Here is a 17,107-nt window from a genome sequence, read left to right as displayed (position 1 = left end):
CTACTCTTCGTTGCGGTGCATGGGCTTCTCATTGTGGTGGCTTCTCTTTGTTGTGGAGCACGGGCTCTAGGCTCGGGTTTCAGTAGTTGTGGCACGCGGGCTCAGTAGTTGTGGCTCTCAGGTTCTAGAGCGCAGGCTCAGTAGTTGTGGCACACTGGCTTAGTTGCTCTGCGGCACATGGGATCTTCCCAGACCAGGGCTCGAACCCGTGTCCCCTGCATTGACAGGTGGATTCTTTTTTTTTCCTTTTTTAACATTTTTATTGGAGTATAATTGCTTTACAATGTTGTGTTAGTTTCTGCTGTATAACAAAGTGAATCAGCTATATGTATACATATATCCCCCATATCCCCTCCTTCTTGCATCTCCCTCCCACTCTCCCTATCCCACCCCTCTAGGTGGTCACAAAGCACCAAGCTGATCTCCCCATGCGATGCAGCTACTTCCCACTAGCTATCTGTTTTACATTTGGTAGTGTATATATGTCAATGCTACTCTTTCACTTCATCCTAGCTTACCCTTCCCCCTCCCTAGGTCCTCAAGTCCATTCTCTACATCTGTGTCTTTATTCCTGTCTGGCAGGCAGATTCTTAACTACTGCATCACCAGGAAAGTCCCCATTACTTAATTATTAAAACACCAAGACTTCAGACTTGGAGCAAGACTCTCAGCTAGTAATTTACTAAAAATGTCACAGATACTCCCTTGAATTTTCATAGCTGTTCTCACATGCCCATACTACAAAACTACACATTAGGAAAACAGAAATTTCATTGTGAGAATTTAAGCTGATGCTCAGAAGTGTCATACATAATGACAGTTCAGATAAATGTCTGTAAATTTATATACTTTAAACAAAGCTTTTGTGGGCCATCTGAGAAGAAGAGTTGGAGAAATAAATGAGAACTCCAATTAGGTAAGAATATTTTATGTGACAGACCGTACACTAATAAATAGTTGTCCTCTACCATCTCTGTGCAGTAGAGTTACCTACAGATAATTCTCTTTGGAGAGGATACAGATACCCCAGGACTATGAAGATTCTGATTCATTTTTTTCTCTCTCTGGTGCACGTTGATGTCTTTTCATCCTTGCACTTAGCTTATAATTGTGATATGCCTTGACTAAAGATGAATAAACTGAAGTTTAGAGAAAAAAAAAGCACTAGTGTTTTATAGAGATCTATTTCCTGCTGAGTGAAAGACAAAAGAGTATTGGGCTTGTTAGTCTTTTGTTTGTCTGTTTATCTATTTCGAGTGCAACTCAATTAAGAATTTTCTGACCACCAGGAAGAATAGCTCTTTAATACCTGGACCAGAGACATATTGTGATGTTGTGTTTATTTTTGCTTGACTTGTGGCTGAAATCTTAGAATTGAAACTGTAAGTGCTCTCTATGTGGGTCTGCAATTCAGAAAGACCTTTACTTTTCATTGTGTTTCTTCATTGTGTAAGTGTGTAATGCTTTCCCATCTTAGGGTGTTACTGACTGAATAGGTTAAAACTCTTAAATTAAGCGATCTTGTTCTGATTGGCTAATAGAGGTAAATAACCACTTACATGGATTAAATATTCCTAAAATTCCCAGAAAATAAACTTCTAATACTTTAAATGTGCTAGAATCTAAAAGGAAAGAAAAGTATTCTTAGCAAAACTAACAAGTGACTTTTTAAGAAGCCAAGCTCACAGAATATAGATGAATCTTTGGCAAACAAAACTAGTTTAATATTTTGGTTTAATAAATCCAGCTGTGCCTTTTCTGATTTATCACTGTTAAGGATAATGCAAGCCTACATTTTACTCTAGTTGGGAATGACCTTCCTAAATTTATACTGGCTTATTGATCAAATAAGCTAGCATTACTTCCACTTAATGTTTAAGATTAAAAATATATAAATTTGTGCTTAACTAAATTGAATTATTATTCTGATTTTCAATAGAAGTTACATTTTATAGTATGTTAGATTGAAAATAATTTATTTAGGTAACTTAAAACCTTAGGCTTATATAATTAATTCCCAGATGTTCATTGGATGCCTAAATTATCAATATTTCTAAATCATGGAATGGAAACATTGATTACTGAGCATGATTTTCAGTTTATATGCTTTTGTTTTGTATTTTAAATGCTACAAAGAGGGTATTTCTTTGGGTCTGTTAACGAAGGTGCTTATTTTTGCCACTGTGAAAAGCCTTATAAAGGATGTGTGTGGCTATAGAAAGTTGTGTTCCGTGTATTCATAAGCGTTGCTAGTCTGCTAAAATGCCATATATCATACAGTTCACAATTACTTACCCTGTAGTTTTTGTAAAATAAAAGTTACTTTGGTTAAAAGTTACTATTAATACAAATGATTGAGACCATATACTTAAAAGCAATAGTTTCAGAGAAATACAACTGTGTACCTACTTTTGTTTTTCAAGGAAAATAATTTTTTCGTGAAGCAGCCATTCTCAGGGTTTTTGGTCTACAAACTCCTTTGCACCACATTTCCACCAGCAACGTGTGAGTGATTCATTTCATTGGTATCCTCACCGGCATTCGGCGTTGTCATTATTTTTAATTTTAGCCATTCTGTTAGGTATGAAGTGACATCTCATTGTGGTTTTAATTTGCATTTTTCTAATGGCGAATGCTTTTGACCTCTTTTGATGTGCTAATTTGCCATCTGTATATCTTCCTCAGTGAAATGTCTCTTCATTTATTTTCCCAGTGTTCTAAATAGACTGTTTGCTTTTTTTCCTGTTGAATTTTGAGAGTTCTTTATATATTCTAGACACTCATCCTTTGTCTGATATGTGTTTTGTAAATATTTTCTCCCACTCTGTAGCTTGTCATCTCACCTTCTTGACAGTCTCTTATAGAGCAAAAGCTTTTAATTTCGTGATTCAATTTATTAATTTTTCCTTCCATTGATCATGCTTTTGGTGTCAAATGTTAAGAACTCTATGCCCAGACCTAGATCTTTAGCATTTTCTCCTATTTTTTCCCAAAATTTTATAGTTTTCTGTTTTACATGAAATCTACTATCCATTTTGAGTTAATTTTTATACAAAGTGTCAGATTTAGGTCAAGGTTCCTTTTTTTCTTCCTGTGGACATTTCTCCAGGACCGTTTGTTGAAAAGTCTCTTTGCACTGAGTCTACATGTTCATTGCTAGTTTATTAAAATAGAGTTGATTTTTGAATGTTTATTTTATATCTTGAAAACTTGCAGAACTCACTTATTAGGCCTTTGGATTTTTTGTAGATTTCTTGGAATTATCTAGTAAATAATCATGTAATTGACAAATAGGGACAGTTTTATATTTCCTTTCCAGCACTGTATTGAATATCAGTGGTGTGAGCAGAATCATTACCTGTTTCTGATCTTAGAGGAAAAACATTGTCTCACTAAGCATCATGTTAGTGGTAGGTATTTTAGATGCTCTTTATGGAGGAAGTCTCCCTCTTTTTCTTCTTCTGAGAGTTTTTATCATGAAAGGATGTTGAAATTTTGTCAAATGATTTTTCTGCTTTGCTTGATATAATCATGTGAGTTTTCTTCTCTAACCTGTTAATATGGCAGATAATATTAATTAATTTTCAAATATTGAACTACTCTTGCATCTCTGGAATAAATCCTATTTGATCAGGGTGCACAATTCTTTTTATACATTGTATAATTGTACTTGCTAATATTTTGTTAAGGATTTTTGCATCTATATTCATTAAGGATATTGGTCTTTCTTTCTTTTATATAGCATCTTTGGTTTGGTATCAGGGTTACAGCAGCTTCATAAAATGATTTGGGAAGTGCATCTACTTTTTTTTTTTTTTTTTGCGGTACGCGGGCCTCTCACTGTTGTGGCCTCTCCCGTTGCGGAGCACAGGCTCCGGACGCGCAGGCTCAGCGGCCATGGCTCACGGGCCCAGCTGCCCCGCGGCATGTGGGATCTTCCCGGACCGGGGCACAAACCCGTGTCCCCTGCATCGGCAGGCGGACTCTCAACCACTGCACCACCAGGGAAGCCCGTATCTTCTTTTATGGAGGAGACTGTGTAGAATTTGTGTAGAATTGTGTAGAAATATATGGTAGAAATCTCCAGTAAAGCCATCTGGGCTTGGAGATTTCTTCTGGGGAGTTTTTAGGTTATGAATTTAATTTCCTAAATAGTTATAAGGCTATTCAAATTATCTATTTCATATTGTCTGAGTTATGGTAGATTTTATTTTTCAAAAAAGCAGTCTATTTCATTTAAGTTGTCAAATTTATGTTTGTAGTATTCCCTTTTACCCTTTTGATGTTTTCAGGGTCAGTAGTCATAGATCCTGTTTCATTCCTAATATTGGTGATCTGTATCTTTTTTCTTTGTCAGTTTTCCTAACAGTTTGTCAATTTTATCCTGTCAAAGAACCAATTCTTTGTTTTATTTTGTCTAAGTTTTTCTGATTTTAATTTCAATGATTTCTGCTCTTGCTTTTATTATTTCCTTTCTTCTGCTTACTCCATATTTTGCTCTTCTTCTAGGCTTCTGAGATGGAATCTTAGATTTGAGACTATTCCTTTTTTTCTGAATGTAAGCATTTAGTACTATAATTTTCTTTTCAGCACTGCTTTAGCTGTTTTCCACAAATTTTGATATATTGTATTTTTCATTCAGTTCAAAGTACTTTTTCTCTTGAGACCTCCTCTTTGACCCATGGGTTATTTAGAAGGGTGTCATTAAGTTTGGAGATGTAATTTTTGGTTATTGATTCCTAGTTTGATTCTACTGTGGTTGAAGAACACTGTATAATTTCAATTCTCTTAAATTTGTTGAGGTTTGTTTTATGGTTTCTCTTGGTATATTTTCTGAAGGTTCTCAAAAAGTATGTATTCTATTTCTGTATGGAATGTTCTATAAACGTTAATTAGATTCTCTTGGTTGATGGAGTCGTTGAGTTCTATATCTTTCCTGATTTTCTGCTTAGTTGTTCTATTAATTATTAAAAGATACCATAGTCTTCACCTATAATTGTGGATTTTTTATTTCTCATTTCAGTTGTCAGTTATTGCTTCTGATACTTTGCAGCTCTGTTGTTTGGTGCATACATGTTTCAAATTGCTATGTCTTCTTGGTGGACTGACACTTTCATCATTATGTAACACTTTTGCTCTTTGTAATTTCCTTTGCTCTGAAGTCTACCTAATAATGATATAGTCACTCTTGTTTTCATTTGAATAACATTTGAGGGATACATCTTCCCATCTTCTTACTTTCAATCTTTTGAGCAAAGGAACACCAACTTTCTTAACCACAGCTTTGGCTACAGTTAATTCATTTGAAAATATTTCAGGAGTAGTGGTGGTTATAATATTTGGGTTCCAAGAAGTTTTTTACCTAGAGCCAATTTAAGAAAGAAGAAAATATCTTTCACAAGGAAGGAAACGCACAGAGGACTCGAATTTTTAACTTGTAAATAGTAGGGGAAAAAAAGGTAATTTTACATGACTACATAAATACATGAATTAACATCCAGCAGACACAAAGTCACCCACTGATATGAGTTGGTGACCAAATATGAGGGGGGTGCATTGGAACCTTACTTAATGTTTTTGTTTAATAGTAGGAGAATTCTGAAAAAGATACATATGTGATCATTGGTACCTAGTGTTGGAAATCCCCATTCTTAAGATACTCACAAACTCAACACTATTTTATTGTTGTCACGTAGTAGTCAGACTTTATTTTCCTAGGCTTTCACAAAATAAATGAGTATGTGAGGAAGACAGCCTCAACATTACTACTTTGCTTTTGATAAACTTAATAAAATCCTTTCTGTTACCATTCAAGGCCAAAATGTTGAGAGAGTCCTGGCTCTTTGGCATCTTTTGTCCTCTGGCAATATCTCTTTGCTCCACTCTATTCAGCATACAACATGCTGTTCCAGCACACTAAATCCAATAGAGGGAATTTTAGGTGTAAACAAAATGTATTTGCATATTTGAGATTAACATGATTTTACATTGTAGTATTCTATATCTGGGAACATGTTTAAAGTAGTAATTCCTTCTAGTGTTTTCGCGACACTACTCCCTTTACCTTCCTCCTTATTAAAAAACAATTAGATTACCCTTCCTACAGCTAGAGGCTGACCCTTAGGCTTATGAGTCTTCAAGATGAGAATACCTAAGACTTGAACCCAGAGCTCACTCTATGTCAAGCACTGTATTAAACACCCTACGTACACTAGGGTGTTTTACAATTAAATGATTAAATGTCATTTAATTCTTATGACATTATTATAAGAATGTTATCCAAACATAAAGTCGGCATAATATAATAGCAAAAAGATGAGAAAAGACTGACTTCAGAGAAGTTAGATAACTTGCCTGCATTCACACAACTACTAAGTTCTTGAGCCTGCATGGGAATCTAGGCTTGCCTGACTCACTAGCCTATTCTCTTGCCACTATACCAATCCTATGTTATACTATCAATTTCGGAACTAGCTGTTAGTTTTATCCTCTTAGTATTTGAAGAACAACAGGTCTTTGTCATTTGGCCACCATATAAGTACTACCATCTGCCTAACTCAATTAATGTCCCTATAGCTCAATTTCCAGGCATCCTGTCTTTTCTGTAACTCCTCTCTCCCCTTCCTCCCTGCTTCTAGACCCTGCTCAAAATTGGTTTCTCTGTCCCTGTTGTTAGATTAGTGATTCAAACATTCAAACATTGTTTTCTCTTCTTCCCTTTTTTTTTTTTTTTTGGCTGCATTGGGTCTTCAGTGCTGCATGGTCTTTCTCTAGCTGCAGCAAACGGGGGCTTCTCTTGTTGTGGAGCACGGGCTCTAGGCATGCGGGCTCAGTAGTTGTGATTCATGGGCTCTAGAGCACAGGTTCAGTAGTTGTGCACAGGCTTAGTTGCTCCGCGGCATGTGGGATCTTCCCAGACCAGGGCTCGAACCCATGTCCCCTGCACTGGCAGGCAGATTCTTTAACCACTGTGCCACCAGGGAAGTCCTTTCCTCCTTTCTTTTAAGTATCTTTTCTCTATAATTTTCCCCACAAGATTCTCATACAGCGTTCATATGCTCATATGAGAAACGCACTCACAATATAAATGTGTATGTTAAAAAAGACAGTTGTCATTTTGGAGGCAATTTTATTTATTGTTTTTCTTGCTATTTCTTTTTCTTAAATTGTCAGACTTAAGCTTCATCCATTTATATATTCAGTATATTTTTAGGGTTTCCAAACCAGGACCCAAGATATTTACCTTTCATTATAGGGTGAAGAAATACTCTGAATATTAAATAAATGTTATATTCTTTCTACTTAATGTCAATATTAAATAAATATTTACTCATAAGTATTTATTTTATTTTTATTTTTAAAAATATTTATTTATTTGGTTGCGCCGGGTCTTAGTTGTGGCAGGCTGGTTCCTTAGCTTTGGCATGAGAACTCTTAGTTGTGGCATGCATGTGGGATCCAGTTCCCTGACCAGGGACTGAACCCAGGCCCCCTGCATTGGGAGCGCAGAGTCTTAACCACTGTGCCATCAGGGAAGTTCTCATAAGTATTTATTGAGTGTCTGTATGTCAGCTACTCCCCTAGACACTAACTTTTTACCCTTCCACACAATCTATTTTTGGTGAAAGTATTTTTTAGATATTAAAAATAAGTTTGCTCAATATAATAATACACAAATTCATTTTAGAAAAAATTAAAAAATACAAACAAAAAAGAATTAGGAAATATACACCAACAACAATCACTTTCAATACTTTTATGATTATCCTTCCAAAGTTTTATTCATATTTTTGAACTGCTAAATTTTCTTTTCAGTTAACACTATAGAATAAACATTCTTCTACATTAATTGTTGTTAAAGGTCAAGAATAGTTCATTTTGTGGGTGTACAATAGTTTTAAAATCATACTTTCAATGTTGGACTCTTAACCTATTGCTAGTTTTTTTGCAATTACATGCGAAGCCTGTGATGAACATCATTTAGGTATTCTTCTTTTCATATATCCTTAGGCGGTTCCTTATAGTCTCAGAAATAGCATTTATAATGGACTGGGGGACATTTTTCCAGATCTCAATTAAAGAATTATCACTCGATTGGTTAAAAGTTTGCAGCCTATATATTCATAGGAGATCCCTTCTGTTTGAAATTCAACATAATCAACAGTTTGCTCAAGCCTTAACTCTTTAAAAGTGTGTCTCCTTTATTCAATACGTACTGATAAGATACTGGTCATGGGGATACAAAGATGAATAAGAGCCTGTGCAGGGCAGATAGCAATTTATTGCAGTGTGCAGATTTGCTACTGAATAGAACACGCTGCGCTTAAAATCTGCAGCAGATGGGTGCGCAAGACCCTCAGGCTGTGTTGAAGAGAGGGCAAGGCAGTGTACAAACCAGTGGTGAATAGTTGTAACATTTCTTAAGAAGAGAAGAATGTACATTTTAATTTAATATTTGGTGGTTGAGGAAAAGATACAACCCATCGCCCCTTATCTATTGATTACTCACGTTTCTCACTTACATGGTGGTGGGCACAGTTTGCTTACTTTCAGCATGTAAATTCAGAGGAAATATCGCCTAACTCTGCACCGAAGAGTAGAAGGAATTTAGAAATGACTGATATAGCTAACATCTGATGACATAAAAAATCACACTAACGGGCACTCTTCCTTAGACAACAAAACAGTGAGACGTCAACTGGAATAACCACAACGTCGTCAACACAGTGGCGTCACGCGTATAAGCGAAGGCGGTTAAAGTGTTAAGGCCTGCCCAGACCTCCATGCTGCAGTAGGCAGCGCAAAACCTGTGCAAATTTTCAGGGAGTGCCGCCGATCGCTGCCAGCCACAGGAGATGCGGCGTCCGGGGACCGTGTGCCGTTAAGAACGCCTGTAGGATTGCACTCGCGTCTTGCCCGGGAGCGGAAGCACACACCTACGCGTCCGAGCCCTCCCTTGAGGCCCCGCCCACTCCTTGCCCTAGAGCTTGCTGGGGGCCCTGGAGGGGGAGGGGCCAAGGGCGAGGAGGAGAGAATGCGCATGCGCAACTGGAACTCAGTCATTTAGCCAACTATCAATCTCGCGAGTGTTGAAAGTCGGTGGCGTACGTAGTAGACCTGGATGCAGGCGAGATAGATGATATCTACCACAGGAAGAAGAGGAGGCGGCCAAGTCACTGCGCGCTCCCGGTCCCTCTTTCGCTTTCCTTTCCTTCTCCCTCAACCCTCCGCCCTACAGTAAATCAGCCCGCCTTCCTGACCTCAGTGACCCGGGTGACCCCGCCCACTCTCGTCGACGTGATTCCCGCCGTGAGGTAAAGCGCTGGTGGAACCCCGAGCCCGGCGGAAGAGGAGGACGACGAGAGGGGGAGGCTGCTGGGCCTGGCTAGGGCTCGTCGCGGAGCCGCGGCGAAGGGGGCGTTCGGGTGGTCCTCCCGCTCCTCCACCAGCTCATTGCGACGTAGCCTCCCAGGCCTAGGCCTCCTCCTCATCTCTGCCGGGCCCGGCCTCTGGCAGCAGCGGGTGACGCAGAAGGAACATCATGTCGTCCGCGGCCGACCCTCCGCCACCCCCGCCTCCCGAGAGCGCGCCTTCCAAGCCCGCAGCCTCGGCCGCCGGCAGCGGGAACAACAACAGCAACAAAGGCGGCCCCGAGGGCGTCGCAGCCCAGGCGGCTGCCTCTGCGGCCAGCGCCAGCGCCGCGGACTCTGAGATGGAGGTGAGAGCGGCTCGTGGCGTGGGGAGACGGCGGGATGGGGAGGAGGAACTGGTTCCCTCGCCTCTGTGTTAGTGATGAGACGCAGAGCCGAACTTCACCCCTGTGCACCCAGACTCGGCCTCGGACCCTGTGGATCCTAAATGATGCTCTCACTCCTGCGCCTAGCGCCTAGCCTATCCCAGCCGACTCAAATGGATCTCTGGCACTTCACATTTACATTATTTGTCTCTTTGGCGAACCTTGCCAAACCCTCGAACGCTCTTGTTAGACACATGTTCTTGATTACTGAGGCCGAGTGGGATCTACCTTTTTTTTTTTAAGCTAGACTCCCATAATTCCCTCGCCCATCTCTGAATCTCGATTTTAGTTTCCACTAAACTTGGGGGGAGGGCGAGGGAGATTTCCCCTTAGGAAAGAGGGTAGATGGGCGCGGTGGGGAAGGCATTTAAAAGGGGCGCCTCTGAGGACTTGGGCCTCCTTTTCTTCATCCCGGTCCTTGCGGGGGAGGTATCTGTTCCGGGCAGAAACAATGGCGAGAGCTGGATAGCCGAGGGCGCAGTGGGGATAAGCGGGGCGCAGCTGCTCCCTTGGAGGGAGAGGAGGCTCCTCCCAGGCACTGTTCCATGGGGAGGGAACTGACCAAGGCGGCAGCAGCTGTCTTGAACCCCCATCTCATTTGGGGAGGAGTGATGGATGGATGGATGGATGAATGAGTTAGTGAGTCAGGGGCTTTCAGACCAGCGCAATTCCTCTTTGGGGGCCTTGGCCTTTTTTTTTGAAAATTGGTACCTTTCGCTGCCGAGCCTGTCTTCTGGGCTGGGGCTGGCCGGCCAGGGGATGGTGACAGTACTGCGGGGGTGGAAAGATTGGGGAACTGCCAGGCGGGTCTCTTGGGTGTGCTCCAAGGCTTTGCGATGTCTGGGAACAAAGTGATTGCTTGCTCCTTCCAGATTTTATTCTTGGCCTTCAGTCTGTTTTGAGATATTTTATAGTTGCAGCCCAAAGATTTCTGGGAGTTTTCCATCCTTGGACAGATTGAGCGAAGGTAATACTGTTCTAAAAACGAACGTTGGTGCAGGATTAATAAGGAATTGGTAGCGCAGTTTACCATTGAAGCATTTGGCGCAGTAGTTTTATTTGGGCAACAGCGGTCTAATCTAGGGTGAAGTAACATGTTACTAGTTTTTGAAAGAACTTTTAGGTGACGGTGGGTTTTGGTGGATTAGGACATCTGGTGTTCTGTAGTTTTCAGTGACGAGATTTGTTTCAAATTCATATCTGGTGTTGCCTGTTTTCTCTTTCTTCAGGTTTTAAATGGTTCTTTTGCATTCCCAGGGTTAACTTGGATTCCTGCTTCGTGGTTTAAGGGGGTTTGAAGTTTGACACTAAAAGCAATTTTATGTAAATATGCAGTTCTCTGCAAATTGCTGTCCTTAGTTGTCCTCAGCTTCTCAAAAGGGGCTGTCATTCAACTGTTGGAATAACAACCAAAGTCTCACAAGAGGTGTTACGGAAACATCAGAAAGCAGAATAATTTAAAGCCTAAACTAAATATTTTGGCTTTCAGTTGCTATTTTTAAGTTAAAGTGGAATTAAAGTTTAACTATGAATATTAATGTTACAACAAGTACCAAATGATGTCAGTGGTATTTTTATTTGCCGGATGGGGAAATTGAGTCTTCTGGTAAGTAGAACCCACATCTGGCTCTGAAGCTGACCCTTTCCCCGAATATCTTGCCCTTTCATATTCTTACAAAAAAGGTGTTTGACGATTTCATTTATTGAAGAATGACTTAGTTATTTTTACCTTCTTAGAATAGGAACATCAGTAATTTTATCAATCTTTTTACTGACTAGTTTTAGTTTTTATTTTTTCCTTCACATTATACTGTGATTTTTCTTTTCTTGGTCTTTTAATTTGGGTTTTTCCAAAATCATTTATTTTCTGACAGAGCCCACTTTCCTAGAAATATTAGCTAGCTTTCCTATGTATTAGGTTAATTTTTTCTTTTTGCTTGGTACTGATAGGTCACGGAAGCAGTCTCATTTTTTGTTTATTATTGTGATCTTTTTGGCAATGTGGATGGGGCCTGTCTTTGTTCATCCTCATTTCTCAGTATTGACTCGACTGATAGGTAGGTACACTGTATACCAATAACTATATGACCTCAAGAGTCCTAAATCCAAACTTTTTTTTTTTTTAATTAAAACTGTGAAAGAAATAATGACTGCTGTTGGAAAGCACATCTTATTTTTTTAGGATGTATTTGACCTTCCATGGTATCCCATTACCATTTTGTGAAGTAGGCTAGGTTGGTGGCTTTGTCATTTTTACTTGTGGAGACCAGAGATTTGTGATGAGCTTAAGGTTACACAGGTTCCTACAGGTCTTAGCAATGAAGTTAGACTTGAATTTGGGTCAGTTGACCTCTTAATTTTAGTGCTATACCAGCCCCATCCCCCCAACTTCTTAATCACAGGTAGCTTTATTACAGTATGTATTGACACACACAGATTAGTACATCATTAATGAAAACTAGACTTTCACCAGCTCTTATGTTCTTTTAATGGATGAGTGAAACTTTGCAGTGTAGTTGTTGCTGTTATTTTGTTGTTTGTGGCGTTTTGAATGTCAGGGTGAATAAATTTGCAAAAATAGCACATTTATTACCAGTTAAGGAATCAGATTGTACTTAAAGGGTATTCACTTTAGGCTGCATGATGAAATTTTTTAATTTTCCAGAAGATGGGAATCACCGTGACTAATGCGGCTTTCCAGGTGTGTATTTGTGTAGCAGTACAGTAGATACTGCAATTTTATGATTAAAAGGGAACGTATTTTCTCCACATTTTATACTGTTGAATTTAGCTTCATAATTTTTGATTAGAAAATGAAACATTTGCTGAAAGTAATTTTGTTCTGGGATGATGGAGATAATAATCTTGTGTTTCAGTCTTGGCAGTAGCCATGCAGTTTACATATTTGGATTAAATAAGTTGTTATCATCATGGTATTTTTCATCAAGGTTTCCTATCAGGTAGGATGACAGCCATTTAAGTATCTGGGAAATTTGGGACAGGAGTGTATTACTTTGAATGTGTTTTGGGCAGAAATCAGTCTAATAATGGTGTGTTGAGTATTCTTGAAGAACAATCCATGATTTTTCCCTCCTACCAGGAAGTATTTGATGATGCGTCTCCTGGAAAGCAAAAAGAAATCCAAGAACCAGATCCTACCTATGAAGAAAAAATGGTATGTTCTAGGCATATGAAGAGTTTTATATAAGCTTTTATTAGGTGATTAAGTGTACCAAAATTGAAGCACAGATACCCAATTTAAATATGTATAATGTGGAGTACTATAACTTTTGTACCTTACTTGACTTACTTGACTGTGTAAACCAAATATAGAAGTATGGCATGAATTCACATATTATGTAAATATGTGGGTTATGCTAACACCCCTTATGTTTTAAGATTTAGCATTGGGAGTGAGGTGAGTTAAAGACCGGAGAAGTAATTATTCAAGGTAATGTTTATTCTGCATGTGTCTGGCATTGTACTCTACTGGTTATAAAGCAAATAATACATGCTCCTTGCCTACAGCCTTCTTATAATATGGATGGGATCTTTACAAAAGAGAATATGAATGTTATACTTGAAAAATACCCAGCTCATGTTTCATATCCTCTTAGGAAACTTTATTTTACCCTGAGTTAACCAGTACCTACAAAGAGCTTTAAATTTAAATTTAGATTCAATAATAATGACTAATAGTGAATGATTATTATGTAGCAGGCCCTGTTCTAAGTGTTTTGTATGGATTAAACTCATTTAATTGTTTTGAAGTCTTAAAAAGTTAAAATAGCAGGTGTAATAATAACACCACTACACAACACAGTATGCTTCTTAAGAGTGGGGACAGTCTCTTCATCTTTCTGTCTTCAACACCCAGAACAATATCTGGCACATAGTACATTTTAACAAATCTTACTTTCCCCTTGTTCTTTGACTTTCTCTTCAATATCAATAAATGTTTATGAATCTCTTAAATAGCTTCAAAATCCTAAAAGTATGCACATGTGTATATGTATACACACATATAGTGTGCATAATACATATTGCAATATGTAAAGTAGAAATGATGTATTATTCTGTATGATTTCTATTACATTTATATATGTGTATATCTGTAACTGTCCTGCTGCCTTTCTTTGTTGTCAAACTTAATTGAAGGAAAAGATATAATTTCCAGCTCTACTTTTCCCATTCGTTCCTTTAACGCTTCACAACTTAGATTCTGTCATTAACACTGTACTAGTGATTCTAATGGCCAGTTCTTTGACTTAATTGTAGTTTGATTTTCCTTGCTGTCACTTGTGTTTGACACCATTGACCACTCCACAGAATTTTTTCTTGCCTTGAGAGACCTTTTTTTCCTTGATGATATCCTATTTACTTGACTAATTCCTTTGTCCTTCTCATTACATTCTGAACATTTGTTCTTGGACAGTTTGATCCTTGTCACTGGTTTTCATCTGCCATCTCTAAGTGAATACTTCAGATGCTTCCAACCATTGCATTTTCATTTGTTTGTTGGACGTTTAAGTCCCTTTGGTACCTCTTATTTAGGAGTATCCAAAATTGAATTCCTTATCTCTACCCCACACTTACACTTAGGATTATCTCAATGAATGAAACTTTCTCTTAATAAATACTCAAGCTGTTACAGTACCTCATAGTTTTAATAGTCTTGGCAAATTTAACTTCATAAATATTTCTCTTATCTTTTCCTCATCACCCTAGTTCAGTATTCTTCTGTTGCATGAATAATTGTGTTGGCATCTTTATTTGGCTCCTTTCTGATGCTCTGGCTTCTTCCACATCTCTTTGTGTTTTTGCAAAGTATATTTACAACACAAATCTGATTATATAATGGAGGTTTTCATGGTTCTTTACAATGCTTCTTGTCTTTACGGTTCCCTTTATTGTAAATTTTTTCTCACTTCCTACAGATTTTTTAGTCTCCTAGTTTAATTTCCTTTTTCAACATCATGATCTTGAGAAGCAGTTTTCTTCCAAGCAACTTCTTTATCATCTGCTAGATCCTATTCATAGGTAAGTCTTGATATCCACTCTTCATTCTTGAACCCAAGATGCTGAGTACTACTTGAGAAAACTAAAATAATAGTGCTGACTGGTACCGGAATAAGTTTATGGTTTTTACTGTCTTTGGCTTTCAACAATCCCATTTAGCCATTCTAAAACTTTGCCACTCTGATTAAGTGTTCTACTCCTTTTCTGCCACACCCTCATTTTCAGTCTTCCTCCACAAAGAATTGCAGGCCCATCATCAATTTACTTCCTCTCTGTTTCCAAGCATGTATGGCTTCTACTGTCGTGGTCGTTTCCTTCTGTCTCAGAGAAAGAAGCTTTTTCCAAGGCTATTGATTTTAATCTTCCATTTGATTTTATGCTTCATTCCTTTTAGGTTCCTAATCTTATTCTATTGTTTCTGATTTTTAGGAAGCGATTTTTCTCCTTAAACCTTTTTTTTTAATTGAGGTGTAGTTGATTTACAGTGTTGTGCCAGTCTGTGCTGTACAGCAGAGTGACTCAGTTTTACACGTATATGCATTCTTTTTTTAATATTCTTTTCCATTATGGTTTATCCCAGGAGATTGGATGTAGTTCTGTGTGCTAAGAGTAGGACCTTACTGTTTATCCATTCTAAATGTACTAGTTTGCATCTACCAACCCCAAATTCCCAGTCCATCCCTCTTCCTCCCCTCCCCCCCATTGGCAACCACAAGTCTGATCTCTATGTCTGTGAATCTGTTTTTATTTTGTAGATAGGTTCATTTTCCTTACCCCTCTTTTAAGATCTCAAGTCATTTTTATCTTAACCTTCTCATTTTTTCAAGCAGCAAGGTCTTTGCTTGTTATTCCCCTCAAACCTTTGCCACAGTTCTACTGAAAGCTTATTCTGTGTGTTCTGAACTTGGTTTTTTGCAACTAGTTTGTAACCGAGAGAGAATTTTGGAAATTATGGAATCTTTTGTAAGGCCCTGGTGAAACTTATATTTAATTCTTTAAGACAGTAGTTCTCAAACTTGACCTTGTAGAAGATAACAGAGAACAGAGATCTTGGATATTTTTGGTCTGATGGATCATGAACCACACTTTGAAAAAAATACCACCTTAAGACATCTAGAGCCATTAAAGGTTTTTGAGCATTAGAGAGGTGTGATAAGGTCTAAGAATTGGGGGGACCCCCTCCCTTCTCTGTTGAAACATTACCTCTGTTCGGATTTTCCTGATCTTCCTGGTTAAAATTTCAGTGCTACTTGCACTTGCCATCACTCTGCTTTATTTTTACTTCTGAGTATTCATCATTTTCTGACAATCTTACATAATTTACCTATTATGTTCTGTTTTCAATATTGGATTATAATGAAAACTTCCTAAAGAAACAAAACACCTTTTCTGGTAGACACACAGAAGTATTTTTTGAATTGAATAGGTATTTATGAAGAAAATGTTGATTTGAAAATGTTTTTAAAGAAGTGAAGAATACATATTCAGTGATTTGAATACTGTAGAGTACTTTTACTTTAAAATATCTAGACTCTGACCTATCTGAATTTATTTCCAGAGCTTATTTATCTTGATCCAAACATAGCAACAATAATAGTCTTTTTTAAGTAGCAGCATCTTTCTCATTGCATGTCTTGGCTTTTCTTTTATTATACATGTATTAGGAAATGAAATTGTGCAAAATACATATATGTATATGGATCTCAGTTCAGTACTTTAAAACAGTTTTTTAGTCTTCAGAAACAAACAACTGAAGCTTGTCATCTATAGGACATTACTAAGGAGAAACATGTTGACCTGTTGTTAGTTGTATGGATTGGGCTACATTTGTGGTCCAGTGAAACAGTCACCCTGTGCCTTCCTGATAGCAAATTGGGCTTCAGTTTTACCTTGGTATGATTTAAAAAAATTATGTTTTCCTTTAAAAAATACATAGTTTTTACAACATTACGATGTTTGAGTATCTCTGGTGTTTGCTAGGTAAAATATTGTTTTGGAATTCATTCTAAAATTGACATTTTAAGCATTTATAGGTAGAGATGTTGAGCTGAGTAACTGGTTTCTCTGTTTATTGAACTCTTGTCTTCTTGTTTCTCCTTTTTTTAACCAAACTGTTAGAGTGTCTGTAAAAAGGTCTTAAAGTGTCTTAAAGGCACAAACTGTTAGAGTGTCTTAAAGGCTCTAGATTTCCCTTGTTTATTTATTTTTATTTTTTTAAAATTTTATGCAGTGTTTCACAGAACTAACCCCCGAGGGTTGTTTTTTTTTTAAATAATTCTACAGCATTTCTAT

At 38.0% G+C, this 17,107-nt stretch overlaps 1 protein-coding gene across 2 annotated transcripts in view; it reads left to right on the top strand.

Moving 5' to 3' along the window:
- The first annotated feature begins 684 nt into the window (after window positions 1–684).
- SMARCA5 (SWI/SNF related, matrix associated, actin dependent regulator of chromatin, subfamily a, member 5) overlaps window positions 685–17,107 on the top strand; it is a 53,086-nt gene continuing 36,663 nt past the window's right edge. Inside the window, exons 1-2 of one of the 2 annotated variants that reach the window (XM_067736775.1) lie at window positions 685–916; window positions 12,897–12,971. In XM_067736775.1, the coding sequence (XP_067592876.1) occupies window positions 12,969–12,971 (3 nt within the window). In that variant the 5' untranslated portion in view covers window positions 685–916; window positions 12,897–12,968. Of the gene's footprint in view, window positions 917–9,059; window positions 9,719–12,896; window positions 12,972–17,107 lie in introns of those variants that run through there. The other variant, XM_067736774.1, reaches the window with a different exon arrangement.

Source organism: Pseudorca crassidens, chromosome 4 (assembly GCF_039906515.1).
Source record: "Pseudorca crassidens isolate mPseCra1 chromosome 4, mPseCra1.hap1, whole genome shotgun sequence".
Lineage (NCBI taxonomy): Eukaryota > Metazoa > Chordata > Mammalia > Artiodactyla > Delphinidae > Pseudorca > Pseudorca crassidens.
The sequence above is the reverse complement of the archived record's forward strand: the minus strand, read 5'-3'. Positions and strand labels throughout refer to the sequence as shown.